The sequence below is a fragment of the Camelina sativa genome, chromosome 16 (genome assembly GCF_030686135.1).
Source record: "Camelina sativa cultivar CO46 ecotype springtype chromosome 16, ASM3068613v1".
NCBI classification, from domain to species: domain Eukaryota; kingdom Viridiplantae; phylum Streptophyta; class Magnoliopsida; order Brassicales; family Brassicaceae; genus Camelina; species Camelina sativa.
This window is the reverse complement of record NC_141895.1, coordinates 9,585,566-9,602,711: the sequence shown is the minus strand read 5'-3', so window position 1 is coordinate 9,602,711 and position 17,146 is coordinate 9,585,566. Positions and strand designations below refer to the sequence as shown.

The following is a 17,146-nucleotide window of genomic DNA, read 5'->3' as shown; positions in this document are numbered from 1 at the left end:
TAAGCATTGAGAACATTTTGTTTCTTAATGTTCTGATCCATGCCTTTTGTTTATTTTTGCGTTTTCAAACATTTTGTCTTCAAACATCTAACATTTCGTCTCTAAAAGCTTAACTCAATATGCGCATATGCTTTCTCATTCTTTAGGAGATATGCAGCTAACTGTAAACATGGTCGCTGTTCTGGTTGCCCCGATCGTGTGAATGTATTTCTATCACGGTGTTTTGATGTATATGATAAACTAAGAAGAAAAAAATTACACAAATTGATCATCAAATAAATATAACAACTGCAACATGTAATGAGAAGACACGCTGATTACACCAAAGATTCTCTACTTGGTACAGAATACATAGATCGAACTCCATAAAAGACAAGTTAACATTCAGTAGATATAATATCATATTACATGCATCATGACATAAACATTATTTGCTTGTTCTATATATTGTCTCGAGAGTTCTTTGATTTTTTATTTTACTCTGCAAAAAATTATAATCTAATAGACTAATACAAATGTTATGCACAACCCACCTAGCATTCATTTACCCATAATCAACAAAATTAAGAAGATTCAATCAAGAAAACTACTTAAAAAAACTTAGAAAAGTTTCATCACCATCAGAAATTTTCAGTACTAAGATTATTAGTTTATAACCTACTAATACTATACCTCACTAGTCACCACCATACCACAAGACAACATTCATGTTCTTCTTCCTTCTCCATCTTGCTCGCATAACTTAGATCTTATAACAAACCCCATTAAGTCCAGAATCTATTGTCTCCTCCACCGTTCACCACCTGCTTCTTTACCTACAAACCCTAAATTCATCAACGGCATTAGCCTCCAGCTCAACACACCTAGAGCAGGAGCACCACCTACACCCACCCATTGCAGCCATCATCAACCGTTGTACCATTCAGCATCTCTTTAATTAATCATAGGCAATACACAATTTTTCATGGTCTCTTCTATCAATCCATCAAGATTCCCCCCCCCCCCCCCCTATCGCTAAAATCACCAACTCAGACCACATTCTCGTTATAATTAACAGGATTACCCCGTCACACGACCTCCAATTATTATTTATACTGGAAAAGATCTAGGGTTAATCGAATATATTTATGTTAATATTCTTTTGTTGTAAAATAAGAATGTAAGTTTTATATATTCCATGTTTAACAAAACAAATTTAATTTTTTTTCTATATACTAGTTTTTATTTTTATTAATATTTATTCATATTAAAATTTACGTTTCTTTTTTCTATATATTATTTTTCTTTTTATTAGTATAGAAAATGTTAATTAGTGAGAAAGAATTTTTTTTTAATAAATGATATGGCAAATAGAAAAAAATGTTGTGAGATGGTAGATTCCTATTGGCAGTTTAAAATCCTACGTAGACAGTCTTAGAAGCTTACAGCTCCTACTTTTATTTAGTATAGATTCTATTTTTGTGAAACAAATAAATTATCATATCATTTATTATAATTAAAAAATAGTCTTATTTCCGGATATACCATAAGTTGAATTTTTAAAAACAAATATAAATGATTCAATATATAAAATATTCAAATTTTACTAATATTATTCTTTAAAAATAATATCTATTGAATTAAAAAATTTACTAAGTAACGGGTCAAAATTTGAATATTTAAATTCAATTTTGTACCTTTTTGTTGAATTTTATAATTTTATATAATATAATAAAAATTAAATAATTTATTTTAAATATTTATAAAATATTAAAACTTGATATTAAAGTTAGAAACTATAAACACTGTAAATTGGTTTGTTATATCAATGTCAATAATATGTCAGTATAAAATGAAAGAATTTTAAAACCCAAGTATATAAAAACAAAAAGTATAAAATATATTAAATTATTCATATATAAAAATTCGCTTTTTAAAAACCAAATTCACAAAATTATGTCTTATAATGACATTCAAGTCATGAGGTAGAATATACATTGTTGAAATAACTTCACATTACATAAACTAATACAACATAATAAAATAGATTATATACAATTTTTGTATAAAATAAAATTTAATCAGTGTTATAGCACGCATACTTATCTAAAATCATTAAAAATAGAAAACTTACAAAATAAGTGTATTTTTCAAGTCATCATATTTAGCATTTGATTTTATTGTATAATATTTTTTCCAAAAAAACTTTTAAAAATAATTACATAAATTATATTTTATAAAAAAAATGACAATATAAATAAAATAAATTTCAACCCGTGCTCTAACACAGGCCTTAATCTAGTTGTTTTTTAAATGGCTATCATATGTAACTACTTTTATTAATAATTTTTTTTTCCAAAAACAAGCCACAAACAAGAAATATATTTGTTATTTTTTTTTATTCGGCAAATTTTGTGGGTAAAATGTATAAATCTTATGAACGATATTGTACGTAATTTCAGTTTTCTCGAGATTAACTGCGATGAATTTATTCAAAAATAAATAAACAAACTCTATTAAAATCCCAACAAACTTTATTGATATCCAACTAGATAAAACAAAAGACATCCAAAAATTCAAACAGAAGACCAAACATTCCTAAGAGCATTATCTTCTTAAATCAAACGCTAACATTGCCAGATTCGATTTCTTCCACCGGAAAGAAGTGTCTATTATGCAACATAATAGAATCTGCCGCGACAGGTTCGTTGTCTTGGTTCCTATGCCATGTGTACTGCGCATGAGTCTTGTTTTTGATCTCCAAGACCGCATGACCAAAACTTGCCTCCCTATACGCCGAGTAGCTTGGTTGTGGATCAGTGAAACTGTTTGCGATTCCTTCAATGTTTCCTCCATCTCCGATGGTGATGTAAATGGGAGCAGAGGAGTCCTTCACCGGAGTGCTCAAGCCATTGGTGATATTGTATTTGACATTAGAGATACGTTCGGATCTCTCGTAGGCATGGACATGACCAGACAAAACCAAATCGACCTTGCTGTTAAGGAGCCATGACTCAAACATTAGTCTCATGCTCTCACCTTCCATGTAGTGGTAGTTATTACTGTTGTACCACGGTGAGTGAACCATGACAATCAACCATGGAGTCTCTTCTCTGTTCACCTTCTTCAGCTCTTGCTCGAGCCAAATGTATTGAGGAGTATATTTTCCTGAAATGAGATACAAATATGTTATACAAGAAAACTCAACTATCAAAATATATTTAGGTTTTCATGTGTGTGTTATTTACCGTAGGCAGAGTAGGAGGAGAGGACGATAATGTAAGCAGAGGCGCGTTTGACCGAGTACCAAAGAGGAGAAGTACTCTGTGAAGCTTTGTAGGCATTGGGGTAACGGTGAGTGTAGGGTTTGAACGCGTGAGGCTCACCCTAATAAGATTCAAATGGTTAAAAATAAACTGCTACGGAAGACAAAAATGACTAGATAAAAGAGAGTTTTGATTTCATTTACTATGTTCGGAACGTAATCAATCTCATGATTCCCGGCAGCAAAAATGAAAGGCTGATAAGCCGCACAGGGCTCCACGAATCTTCCCCAAGTATCCCATTTCCTCTGGTCATGGTTCGGATGGTCGTCTGCGTAAGACAAGTCTCCGACAAAGAGAACGGCTTGGCCTTTAGGGTTCGACATGTAATGATACAATGTCTCGTTAGAAGCATAAGTTTGTCCAAGATCACCTACAAACATACAAAAACAATGAATTAGATCAAATGAAAAAAAAAACTCTAATTTCAAATATAGTTTTCGAATTAGATCTGATAAAAAAGAAAAAAGAAATGTACCAATGATGCCGAATGTGTATGGAACATCAGGTCCAACCTTTGGAGGAGTAGTGAAGGAGAATTGTCTAACGGATTTATCGGTACCAACCTCATAAGTGTACTTGGTATCGTACTGCCAATGTAAACAAACATTAGAAAAAACTTTAAAAACAAATAAAAATGATTGTTGTTATGAAAAGATAAGTTAAAAAGGTACAAACCTCGAGTCCTTTAATGTTAGCATGATGGAGGAAACCAGAGGAATAGTCATAGAATCTGTAAGACTTCGTGGAAGCGTGAGCTCTCTTCTTTGCTGGCGTTACGTCACTACTATTACCAGCGATCCAGTAAGTAACGACGTTAGAACCAGCGAGGTTTAGCGGCGTAACCCACGAGACAATCATGGCACGTCCATCGTGATCTCCTTGTGTTAGATGAACCTACAAAAAAGCCAACGATAAAATAAGAACCAATACTAATCTATATCTTTTGGTCATGATATAAACACTAACTATGCAACGAAAGCTTAATATTGGGATAAAAATAATTTTGTAGGTTTTTGAAAAGACTAATATGTGAACATCATAAGAAATATATTTGCTAAAAATGTAAAACTCAACGACAATTAAACTATAAAACCTTTTCAAATATTGGGGTAAACATTTGTTAAAAAAACCTAATTTTTAATATTTTCTACTTCACAAACTTCCTAAATCTGTGCTCCAAAGTTCAAAATAACAAAGAAAAAACTAAGATCTAAGAACAGGATATTCGAGATTAAAATGATCAATTCAAACCTGTTCAGGAGTGTTGTAACCACCACGAGAAGGGAAAGTTTCGAGAGACATCTCAATGGATGGTAAAGCTTGACGAACGAATTTACTCGTGATTCCACCATTGATCACAGTGGTCATGCTTAAAAACAAAAAGGCTAATATAACCATTTTCATCTTTTATGATTTTTTTTCTTTGATTCACGAATACTGAGTTTTACTTTGTGATTATTAGCGAGGTGAGGTTATATCTTTATATAGGCTGCGAAGTGTTATTTTTCTAATGGAATAAGGGATAATATCGAGAACTCTTAGGAATATCCTAGGACAAAAGATTTTGTTCCTTAGTAGTTAGTAACTATACGGTAAAATATATTGCCAAACAAATACAAGAGTCGATCGAAAAATAAATCAAAAAACTAAATTAAAACATTCAAATAACACTATCGTATATGAACTTATTATAGCATAGAAAATAACACTATCACCGTAGCTATCGATATCATAGCATTTGTGAATTCGCTATGTTTTACATATGATAACATATTTTTCGCGCTAACAATGTACATCTTTCTGATAGTGGTCATAAAATCGTCACTTGGAGTTGTATACGAGATTTAATTTATCAAGTATATTACCAAGAAAATGGTTGATTATTTAAGAATCTGCTTCTCTTTCGTTAGTTTTTACAATAATACCGAAAGAACCGAAATTGGAGGCAAGAGAAATATAAAACGATTTTTTTTTCTTTCAAAACCCTTATTATTTCGTAAAACAATATTGTTTTTTGGCAGCTTGAATTACACAATAAATCATATATAAATAAAATTTAAAATTTAAAATTTGAAATAAAATACAAAAGTAACATATGAGAAAATTAAATTATATTCTTATCAAATATCTTTTGTATCGACACACAAACATACAAATACTAAATTACAATATCTAAATGTTATCTTAACAAAAAGATTTTGTTCCATATACCTTTCAAAGATTTTGCGATTTTTTTAAATTACTAATTTTGTTGAAATTTTTTAATCATTCTTTTTTTCTTGACATTAAAAATGGTTAAATTTCATTGATTAAAATATTTTTTTTTGTGATATGACATTATAATACTCGTGAAAAATTTTAAACGAGCAAAGAGAATGAGCTTCATCCCTAGGGGAAAAAAAAAATCCAAACGTTGTAAAGGTGTACGGTAGATATCAAGCCATAGCAATATATTCATAAAGTTTTGTAAACATGTACTATATATCCGTTCTACACATATGACGGAAAGTTCACACCGTCAACGTCCTGCTAACGGAAACTTAACGGGAGGACTAAAATGGCCTAGTCAACGAAATTTTACTATTTAATCAAAAAATCAAACTAAATTTTAAGATTTAAATAATATTTCAAAAGTTTATGATTTTTTCCGTCTAAAATTAAAAATTCATGATTTTTTTTTTGACATTTGTCCCATTGATTCATTGTCGCAAAATAGTCAACCTATGAAATATTTAATAGTTACACTTTAATATAGTTCGACCAGATCGCTTGTTACTATTGTTGCTTATGTAAACATTTTTCTTGTTGTTTGGAGAACCAATCATTTTATTTGAATTAATGTTGACAAATATATAGTCCATTGAGATATGTTATTAAATTTTAACTTATATACTTATGTATTCGTATTCAATCAAATATCTTATAACTATGAATTAATATTATATTATATACTATATATTTTATCTTGGGCATATCACATAGCACATGACATCATTTACTAAAATAATATTGAGAAAACTGATACAAAATCATCCAACAATAATGGTTTGTATTAAAATGACAGATATCCTATATATTATTTGAAATAAATTTTGAAAAGTATTCTAAATTCAATGTTATAAACTTTAGTAGTTAAAAATTACATTCAAATCTACTGTTATAGGAAACAATTTAAAAGTCGACAATTCTTTTTGTAAAAAAACATATAGTGGATTATTAGTGGATTTATTACTAAATTAAATATAAAAGAATCAAATCTCATTATTTTATTATTTTATGTGAGATTGCAGATATAATTTGTTAAAGAAACATAACAGCTTTCTTAATTCACCAAAGCTCATTAATAACATTTAAATACACTCATGAACTCAAATCTTTTCAACTATTATAGAATTTGAGTAGATTTGTGTAATGACAACAAATTTGGTTTATTTTAATATATACTTCTCAGTTCTCATATAAGATAACCGAAGATATTTTCAGTCAAACATATTTATCCTACTCTAGTTATTAGAGAATAACGTATGATTTGTTTATCTTAAGTCAGAGATATAGCAATTTTTAATATTAAAAAACATTCCAATTCGAGTTTAAAAAATTAATACAAACCTTTGATAAAAATCTTTAAATAAGGTACTCATGACGCACTAGAAACATCGGTCAAGCAAACAGATCTTGTATTACAATCTCTCATTTTCTGAAACAAAATTGTGTTGGATCAAAAAGTTCACAAAAGGCCTTAAATATTAAAGAGAAATGGTGAGTCTCATGAAAATAATGATGGTTATGGTTCTGTTAGTGATTGGCGTGAGTGCAGAGACGGTGGTGGAACTATGTAAACGAACAATGTGCAAGACTCAATGTCAAGGCAACAAATTCCAAAGTTCTGGATGTTCTGATTGTCTCCTTGGATGCGCTTGGCCTGGAAGTAATAATAAACAAACCCTCCCTGTCTGTCTATAACTCCAAATAATTTGTTTCTATCGCATGGTTTTAGACCCATTGTGCTAAAAAGGTGAAAAAAATGTTTATATATTTTCAGGTACCAGCAAAATAGATCAACGGGCTTTGTGTCTCAAGAATTGTGATGTCGGTTGTGGCCCGAGCAACGACTGCTACCAACGTTGTATTAAACGTTGTCCTAGCCTTTTGATTTGAGGATTACAAGTCCTACACTTGTGCAACTATTTTTCGATTCTTCTTTCTCGTCAAGTCTGTGATTTTCGGTTGTAATTGACGTGAAAAGATTATGTTTTATAATCATTAAAATGATATAAAGAAAAGAGTGCTATTGAAACATTTTGATGGTGTTACAAAAATTTATAAATTTTCTTTTTCAGATTTTGATTAATGGATCAGTTTCAAATACATGTACCTGCTTATTATTTCACCAAATTAAATGACGAAAATGTATATGGGAACCCAACGTATGGGAACAACGAAATAAATGGTTTCACTTGTATCTAAATGGACTTACATTGATAGAAATCTATATTGACAATTGATTAATGTTTGTCGAAGAACTCTTAGTGCGCATCGAATTATTTCCTCGTTATAACTATCGGTGATCTGCGTCCAAACAACAATTCTTGTGGTCGCTATTTCATCGTAATGTTGCCAGGCCTGATCAATGTTCTTGTATCGTGGCGAGTTTGCAATGAAATTAAAATGATTTTTATTTTTAAATACAACGTCAATATGGAGTTTGCGGCATTTATTTTTTCCGCACGTATCTGTTGACGTTTGACGTTGTAATTAAAAATTTGAGTTTTTGTTGGTAGTATTTTTATAGGGTTAGTACATTAGGCAAAGTAATAAGGGGCAATGTGGTTTGAGTTTACGCCAAAAAAGGTTAAAGATGGGTTGTCTCCACCTAAAGAACAATCTGCACCCACTAATATTTTTTTAGAGTAAATGTTACAGAAAAATTTTAAGAACTTTTCAAGAACACTTGCAGAAAATTTTTACTTTCATTTTATTACATAGGGTCTACTGATAGGTGGTGGTTCGACGCTACATGAGTAAGCTCAAAACTCTTCAAGACTACTTACGGAAAATTTTTACAGAAAATTTTTAAGAACTTTTCTCACTTTCTTTTTCTCTCTCGAAAACGACAAAGAGACTAACCAAAACTCTCAAGTCGACTTCTTCTTTTAAATAGCACGATTTAGGGCTTCTCGAACCTATAAATCGCAATAAACTGGGGTTTTAAAGTTAACCAGACAAACCAAAACTGGTTGGTGTCAATCGACATTCAACCCAAAAAACAAAAAAAAATCGCTCGCGGATGTTACTGACATAAAATATATCCTCTATTTAATGTTTCAGAAATACACAACTTTTTTTTGGTAGACTATATAATAGTTGTAAGTTAGAAACTTATAAAGTTATATTTATTATTCGATTCATTAGTTGGTTACAAAATATGTTATATGGTTTGGTTTCCTTAGTTATACCAAGATACACTTAAAGAGAATATCCCAAAAAAATAATACAACTTAAAGAAATAAAATTTTTAACAACCATATATTGTTAAGCCATATATACTGTTAAACAATTAAAGAAAATAAATATAAAATGTTACATATTTATTTCTAAAATTAATATGTGGTATATTATGGCTTAAGTAATATAATAAAAAATCAACATAATATATATAATTTTAAAGACTAAAAAAATCAAATAAAATTAACAAACAAAAATTAATTATTTTTTTTATCACACAGCTTAATTCACGATATGCCGTGAAGAAAAATCTAGATATACAAAAATATATCTTACAAAATAGATGTTATTTTCATACGTCATATTTAACATATAATATCATAGTGTTTCATCCATAAAATAAAAAACATTAAAACAAATAAAATAATCACATAATGTTTTGAATAAAATTACAAAATAAATAAAAGAAATTTCAACAAATGCTTAGCACATGTCATAATCTAGTTCTTTTATATAATCGTTAGTTTACCTGATATGCCTGAAAAAATCATTTATTATATGCCTGAAAAAATCATTTAATGATGTTAAATTTTAACCCCACTGTTTTAAGCCATATATATGATTTGGTTACAAAATTTAACAGATGAAATTCTGTGGTCCGGGTTCGACTCTCAAATCAAATTCTTTTTCAATTTTTGTTCTTTTTTTCTATTTGGTCGTTGCTTCCGTGAAGTTAAAAAAGATGGTAATGGACTTTGCGGAGAGTTCTCTTTCTTGGTATTCTTCGGTGAAGCTGTAAGTCATGTAACCGTCGGAGATCTAGAGAGATTTGATTCAATCCTCCTTCTTTCAATTCTAACGATAACGAAGCCGAGGATTCGAGGATTGTTCATCAACGTGGAGAATAAAACTCTTCTTCTTCCTCTAATTGACATCTGAGAATAAACGATAGAAGGGTTTTTGTGATATTGAACTTTTACTTTTCTTATTGATATCTTGTTCATTACATCAAGGTTGTATTTATACAACAATAGGAACATTCTAGACTCTTACCAAATGATCTTATGACACGTGTTTGTCATCTACTCACTCTCTAATGATGAGAGAGCATCATAACGGCTAGATAGGACGATTGCACAGCTCTCTCCAGCTGGTGGTCCTTGTACCTTCGTCATCACACTCCTCTGTTTTGTACTTTTGTCATTTTGTTGCAGTGGAGGGAAAGTAGCTTGTTGGGCTAAACTTGCAACTGTTGTTGAGTTTGGACTCTTGTTTATTGGACTTGGACTCTCAATCTCCTGCAAACTGATGGTGGGAGGACGCCCAACACTCAGTTTGTCCCGGAGCTATTGAAAGCTTGCTAGGGAAGTGATTTTGTGAAGATATCTGCAAGTTGCAGAGCTGCAGGAACATGTTGAACCTCCAGAAGACCAAGTGCGACCCTTTCTCGAACATAATGGTAGTCCACCTCAATATGCTTGGATCGGTTATGAAATACTGGATTTGCAAAAAGATGAACTGCAGAGAGATTATCTGTAACACCCGCGACCAAAACTCTGCGTTTTCGGGGTGGGTGTCGATCGATACCCAGGTGGTGTCGGTCGACACCACTTATTTCTGGCTCGGCCAGATTGATTTAATCGTCGATTTGGTTCGGGTTGGTTTTGGGAAACCATTGAAACGGGTTACTTAAGTGGGATTTCGATGACACAAGGGTTTTGGGGAGTATTTTGTGTCGCCGTTTGTTGTTTTTGAGAGAGAAAGAGGAGAAAAAAATTTCTAGAGGTTACAGAGAGAGATTGTGAGATTTCAAGGCTTTGTGGGTGAGATCTTGTTGTGGGAGTGAGGATTCAAGGCTAGGAACGTGTTAGAAGGTTGCTGAGAGTGTAGGATTCGTTGTTGTTGGTCTAAATCTTCCTGCAAAGAGGTGAGTGCATGACCATGGCTAATCTAAGCCTTTGATTCCTTGTTCTTGCTTGTTTGTTGTTTTTTTGTGTGTTTTTCTTGTTGGGATTGGTTGTCACAGGTTCCTATGGACGTATTCATGATTTGCTGTGGAGAATTGCTAAGCGAAAAGCTAACTTTTTAATAAGCTTGCTTACAACAATAGTTACAAGGCGAGTATTGGCATGTTCCTTATGAGGCTTTGTATGGGAGGTCGTGTCGTACACCGTTATGCTGGACTATGTACGGGGCAGATTTTGTTCAGGAGACCTCGGAGAAGATTCGGGTTCTTAATCTGAACATGAAGGAAGCTCAGGATCGGCAGAGGAGTTATGCCGACAAGAGGAGGAGAGACCTTGAGTTTCAGGTTGGAGATAGTGTGTATCTCAAGATGGCCATGTTGCGGGGTCCAAACAGGTCATTGACTGCGATTAAGTAACAAGATGAGGTGGTGTTTAGGATACGAAGTTCCGCGAGCCTGTTGTTTAAAGGGGAAAGGTTTCCTGATTAGTAGTTGCTAAAAGAGGAAAGTTTCCAGAAGTGGAAAGTTCTAAAAATGGAAAGTTTTATGTGAGTTAGAATTTGTCCGTTTTTTAGTGGTTGTGAGCCTTGGAGAGGCTAGTGTGGCCTTAGTGGCGGACCATGGGGTCATTGTGTGTCGTGTGCGGCGGTCTTCCGAGACGTGTGTGGCCTATGTGGCGGGCTGTTTAACCGTGTGTGGCGGGCTGTTTAACCGTGTTTGGCCTTTGTGGCGGGCTGTTTAGCCGTGTGTGGCCTTTGTGGCGGGCTGTTTAGCCGTGTGTGACCTTTGTGGCGGGCTATTTAGCCGTGTGTGCCCTTTGTGGCGGGTTGTTTAGCCATTATGTGGCCTTTGTGGCGGGCTGTTTAGCCGTGTGTGGCCTTTGTGGCGGGCTGTTTAGCCATTGTGTGGCCGTTGTGGCGGACTGTTTAGCCGTTGTGTGGCCTTTGTGGCAGGCTGTTTAGCCAATTGTGTGGCCTTTGTGGCGGGCTGTTTAGCCAGAGTGCCTATTTAGGCAGTCCTTCGGGACAAATGGTCTTTGTGACGGTCCTTCGGGACAGATGGTCTTTGTGACGGTCCTTCGGGACGAGTGGCCTTGGTGGCGGTCCTGTTTAGGACATTTGTTTGGCTTATATGGCGGTCCTGTTTAGGACATTTGTTTGGCCTTTGTGGCGGTCCTGTTTAAGACATTTGTTTGGCCTTGGTGGCGGTCCTATTTAGGACATTTGTTTGGCCTTTGTGGCGGCCTTTGCGGCATGTATATGATCCTTGTGTGGTCATGAGGTATTCCAGTGAGGGGGATATGCGGTTGGTAGGACATCATGTTGTCTTACGCGAGCCACGGGAAGGAAACTTGGATAGGGATAGGACTCAGACGTGTTCGGAATTGTTTGCTCGCGACTCTTGGAAGACTTAGGTTCTCTTAGTACCGTCATATTCCAAGACTTTGTAGCTTGAGAGTATAATTGGTATATCGGCTTCAGATAACGATCCGGGGCGCGCTGTAGGGTGGCAACCCGAGAGACGATTATTGGACTTCCTTATATATTATGGCATGCGGGCTTAGGCCCGATGAGGAGCCAATATTATTGCATGCAAGCTTTGGCCTGATGAGGAGCCAATAAAAACTCAAGGTTTAGGCCTATGAATAAAGGAAAGTCCAAAAGTCGAGAGCAAATAATGCCTGGAACGTGAGTCTATCGCCTATAGGTGACCTTTCGTAGATCAGTCGGAGGAGTGCGGGCCGTGGAGACGGTTGCACGGGAGTCCTTGACTGATGGTTGTTCAAGATTCGAGGACGAATCTATGTTGGTGGGGGGGAATAACACCCGCGACCAAAACTCTGCGTTTTGGGGGTGGGTGTCGATTTCTGGTTCGGCCAGATTGATTTAATCGTCGATTTGGTTCGGGTTGGTTTTGGGAAACCATTGAACCGGGTTACTTAAGTGGGATTTTGACGAAATAAGGGTTTTGGGGAGTATTTTGTGTCGTCGTTTGTTGTTTTTGAGAGAGAAAGAGGAGAAAACAGTTTCTAGAGGGTTCAAGGCTTTGTGGGTGAGATCTTGCTGTGGGAATGAGGATTCAAGGCTAGGAACGTGCTAGAAGGGTGCTGGGAGTGTAGGATTCGTTGTTATTGGTCTAAATCTTCCTGCAAAGAGGTGAGTGCATGACCATGGCTAATCTAAGCCTTTGATTCCTTGTTCTTGCTTGTTTGTTGTTGTTTTGTGTGTTTTTATAGCTGGGATTGGTTGCTACAGGTTCCTATGGACGTGTATGGCTTGGGGTTTGAGTATTGGGCTGTTTGGAGGAGGTTGGGAGCGAGATTCGACTCTCGGCTTCGAGCAGATCGCGGTTGCCGAGGGAGTGTCGATCGACACCAGAAAATCATGCATTGATCGACACTTGGCTGGTGTCGGTCGACACATCCCTTCCAGCAAGATGATGTTTGTTTTCCTGGTTTTTATGTTTTGTTTGTTGTTTGTTTTGAACATTGGAATCAATGTTGCTTGTGTTTATAGCCCAGTAGAGGGGAGGATTGCCTCATTGAGTGTTTATCAAATACGCATGCATCTCAATCTGTGTTTGTGGTGCAGGTAAAGGCAAAGTGTGATCGTGGAATCAAGGCAATGAAGAGGAGGATGTTCTAGGGACTCGATTGGATGTTGTCTGGCATTGCTAGGTTGCTAGAGTTGGGTCATTAGAAACATTGCTAGGTTTGCTGGTTTGGTGTTTCTTGTTGTTTGGTATTTTGATATTGTTATGTTATGATATTGGTTTATTATTGGTTATTTATTGGTATTGGTTATTCCGCTGTTGGTTGTGATTGTGGTTAGGTGGCTAGTGGGTATGAGACCACTAGTTGTAGTTTATTATTATTATTATTATTATTATTATTATTATTTACTATTTAGAAAAAAAAAACGGGTCAGGTCGTTTCATTATCACATCGTAAAATTGTAGTCTTGGACTGAACAACACCCAAATCTCTCAGAATAAACGATATCCAGGTTAGTTCTGAAGCCGCCGTAGCTAGAGCCCTATACTCTGCCTCTGTGGAGGATCATGACACCGTAGGTTGTCTTTTTGCGGACCAAGAGATCAAGTTCTAACCAAGAAGTGCACAGAAGCCTGTTGTAGAACGTCGAGTATCCTGACAACCAGCATAGTCACTGTCACTATAGGAGACCAAAGACAAGTCTCCACTATCAACAACCAAGGAGAGATCACTGTTCTGATACATGTGCAGACCCATTGTGGTTGTGCCTCTTAGATACCATAGGATTCGTTTTAGAAGGTGAAAGTCGGACTCTGTTGGAGCATGCATACGCTCACAAATGAAGTTCACCGCAAATTGTATGTCTAGACGAGTGATTGTAAGATATTGTAGTTTGCCGGCTAAGCTTCGAAAGTAACTTCAGAGAATAACCGCTTGTCATTGAAGACATTGTCCAAGCGAATAAGCTGAGGAGTATGAACAGGATTGCATGTTGGCATGATGTAAGATTTCCTCTACATACTTAGCTTGATTAAGAAACAACCCATTGGTAAATGTTTGTGCTTGAATCCCCAAGAAGTAGTGTAAACCTTGTGTTGAGTTCTGCAAGCAATGACTTGAAAAGATCAGGATTAGAACCAGTTAGTAGTATATCATCCACATATAATAGTAGGACCATGGTGTTGCCATTGTGATGATATACAAAGAGAGATGGATCTGCTTTACTGCACACAAAACCATACTCAATCAGAAACCTGCTGAACTTATCAAACCAGGCATGTGGGGCTTGTTTTAAGCCGTATAAGGCTTTCTTCAAGGAACAAACATGATTTGGCTTTGCAACATCCTCAAAACCTGGTGGTTGAATCATGAAAACTTGTTCTTGCAGATCCCCATGGAGAAAAGCATTCTTAACATCAAGTTGAGTAACACTCCAGCTCTTTGAAGTAGCTACTACAAGAACAATCCTTATAGTTGATGTTCGGACAACAGGACTGTAGCTCTCGTTGAAGTCTACACCTTCCTCTTGATTGAAGCCCTTGGCGACAAGCCTTGCTTTTAATTTATTCAGAGATCCATCGGCGTTTAATTTTACAGTAAATACCCAACGATAGCCAAGAATGTTCATATCTGCAGTTGCTGGAGTCAGAGTCCATGTATGGTTCTGAGAGATAGACTCTAGTTCTTCTATCGTTGCTTGACGCCATCCTGGATGAGCTAGAGCTTCAGCCACTGTTGTAGGCAATGAAGGAAGTTTTTTACTCGCAACAAGAGCATATCTAGGATTCGGTTTTCGAATCCCATGCTGAGACCGTGTAGTCATAGGATGAGAAGCAGTTGCATCACTAGGTTGATCAGCTGGTGGTCCACTGATGTCATCCTACTCTTCGTGTGGAACACTTATAACCTCCTCTGACTGTAGTTGCTGCGGTTCATCATCGACTGGCAAAACTTGTTGATCAGGAGTCAGATTACTCTCTTGAGAGAATTCAACAATCTGAGATGAAAGTGTTGGAAGAGAATAAACGATAGAAGGGTTTTTGTGATATTGAGCTTTTACTTTTCTTATTGATATCTTGTTCATTGCATCAAGGTTGTATTTATACAACAATAGGAACATTCTAGACTCTTACCAAAGCCTAAGGATATTCTGACACATGTTTGTCATCTACTCACTCTCTAATGATGAGAGAGCATAATAACGGCTAGATAGGACGATTGCACAGCTCTCTCCAGCTGGTGGTCCTTGTACCTTCGTCGTCACACTCCTCCTCTATTTTGTATTTTTGTCATTTTGTTGCAGTGGAGGGAAAGTAGCTTGTTGGGCTAAACTTGCAACTGTTGTTGGGCTTGGACTCTTGTTTATTGTACTTGGACTCTCAACAACAACTTAAAGAATAAAGGATTCGAGGATTGTTCTTCTAGTGCGATGTGGTAAAATGGTTTCACAGCACTATCTGATTTGATTCGACGGTCCATCAAAACATTGATGATGTATTGTATATTATATTTGCATCTATGCATGTTAATTTGTGTACACAAGTGTATTTTTTCATAGTACTGAAATTCCAAACCGAATCATAAATATGTACATCAGTATCTTTTGTAAGTTACAATCCTTAATCCAAAGTAAAATTGCATTGAAAATCAAATTTCAACATGATTAACCAAAGAAATAAGTGATACGAGAAATTCGTATGCTAGCGTGTAGGGGTTTCAAAATGGTTAACCCAACCTAACTCAACTCATTATCCAATGAGTTAAAATTTAAATGAGTTTATGAGTTGACTCAAATTATTTAATAATTGGGTTGGATCAACCCATGAATCCATTTAGTTAAATGAGTTAGATGAATAACTGAGTTGATCAACCACAATATAAATTAATTAATATTTAATAGAAAATAATTATAATGTAGGTTTGGAATTTTGGCGGAAAATTACAGTTAACCTTTTTAGCATGAAAACTGCGGGTTTACGTTTTTGGCGTGAAATTTATAGATTTGCGTTTTGGCTAGAAAACTGCAAGTTTTCTTTTTTGACAAAAAAAATACGGGTTTATGTTTTTCGAGTTTGCGTTTTTGGTAAGAAATTCACGGGTTTGAGTTTTTGACAAAAATTACTGATTTGTGTTTTGGCGGGAAATTGCGGGTTTGCGTTTTTGGCAGGAATTTTGCGGATTTATATTTTACCAAGAAAATTGCAGATTTGCGTTTTTTTGCGGGAAAATTGCGGGTTCGGGATTATGGCAGGAAAATTATAAGATGATGATGATGATATCATGATGTTGACTATGATATATATGTTGATACGATGATGGTGATGTTAATATGATTATGAAGGTATGATAATGATAATAACAGTATGACAATGTTAATGATGATGATAGTTATATGTCAATTTTTTGTGTGCTGATGTTACTCATAAGCTTTTTGCCAACTTTCATATAATAACCAACAAAAGTTTCATTTATTGTTTCGGATTAGACCCATACTTCAAACGGGAACAAAATAATTTAATAGATTAAGATATAAATAATCAAAAATGACATATCCACACATAATGACCAAATATTATGAATATTATTTTCATAGTGACAGTATATGTGGCGTTCTCTTGATCTTAAATATATGTTATGTTCCAATGAAAAAGTTCAAAAAAATCATAGAAATTCTAATATACATTTGGAGAACAAACTGTATATATAGAATGAAACATTTGTCTCAATCCTTCCTCCGATCCAAATTGATACATGGATCAATTAAGTTTATGAATTTGTCTCGGTCCTTCCTATAAAATTGCTATGTGTTCTCTTTTCATCTTTCTTGGGAGTCAACAAACTATTATGAAATCAGTTAGGATTATGAATTTTTATTATCTCCCCTGTTTTAGTCGTCATTCTTTATTTTTGTTACATGAACATCTCCTGTTATATACA

At 34.8% G+C, this 17,146-nt stretch overlaps 2 protein-coding genes across 2 annotated transcripts; one reads left to right on the top strand and one right to left on the bottom strand.

Annotated features, from left to right (window-relative positions):
- Positions 1 to 2,495: 2,495 nt before the first annotated feature.
- On the bottom strand, positions 2,496 to 4,762 carry LOC104758966 (purple acid phosphatase 6-like). The gene is made up of 6 exons (XM_010481942.2): positions 4,557 to 4,762; positions 3,981 to 4,199; positions 3,781 to 3,892; positions 3,449 to 3,675; positions 3,228 to 3,366; positions 2,496 to 3,147 (listed from the first exon to the last, which is right to left on the bottom strand). The coding sequence occupies exons 1-6, from the start codon at positions 4,707 to 4,709 to the stop codon at positions 2,600 to 2,602; spliced, it is 1,398 nt and encodes a 465-aa protein (XP_010480244.1). The 5' UTR covers positions 4,710 to 4,762; the 3' UTR covers positions 2,496 to 2,599.
- Positions 4,763 to 6,990: 2,228 nt separating this feature from the next.
- On the top strand, positions 6,991 to 7,604 carry LOC104758967 (uncharacterized). Its single transcript, XM_010481943.2, has 2 exons — positions 6,991 to 7,233; positions 7,348 to 7,604. The coding sequence occupies exons 1-2, from the start codon at positions 7,062 to 7,064 to the stop codon at positions 7,461 to 7,463; spliced, it is 288 nt and encodes a 95-aa protein (XP_010480245.1). The 5' UTR covers positions 6,991 to 7,061; the 3' UTR covers positions 7,464 to 7,604.
- Positions 7,605 to 17,146: the final 9,542 nt, after the last annotated feature.

Excerpts from the sequence above, each read along its gene's own strand:
- LOC104758966 (XM_010481942.2), bottom strand. The coding sequence starts at position 4,709 with ATGAAAATGGTTATATTAGCCTTTTTGTTTTTAAGCATGACCACTGTG. Across the intron at positions 3,893-3,980 it reads CTAACATTAAAGGACTCGAG|TACGATACCAAGTACACTTA; the intron begins GTTTGTACCTTT and ends TTACATTGGCAG. Across the intron at positions 3,367-3,448 it reads TTGATTACGTTCCGAACATA|GGTGAGCCTCACGCGTTCAA; the intron begins GTAAATGAAATC and ends GAATCTTATTAG.
- LOC104758967 (XM_010481943.2), top strand. The coding sequence starts at position 7,062 with ATGGTGAGTCTCATGAAAATAATGATGGTTATGGTTCTGTTAGTGATT. Across the intron at positions 7,234-7,347 it reads TGGATGCGCTTGGCCTGGAA|GTACCAGCAAAATAGATCAA; the intron begins GTAATAATAAAC and ends ATATATTTTCAG.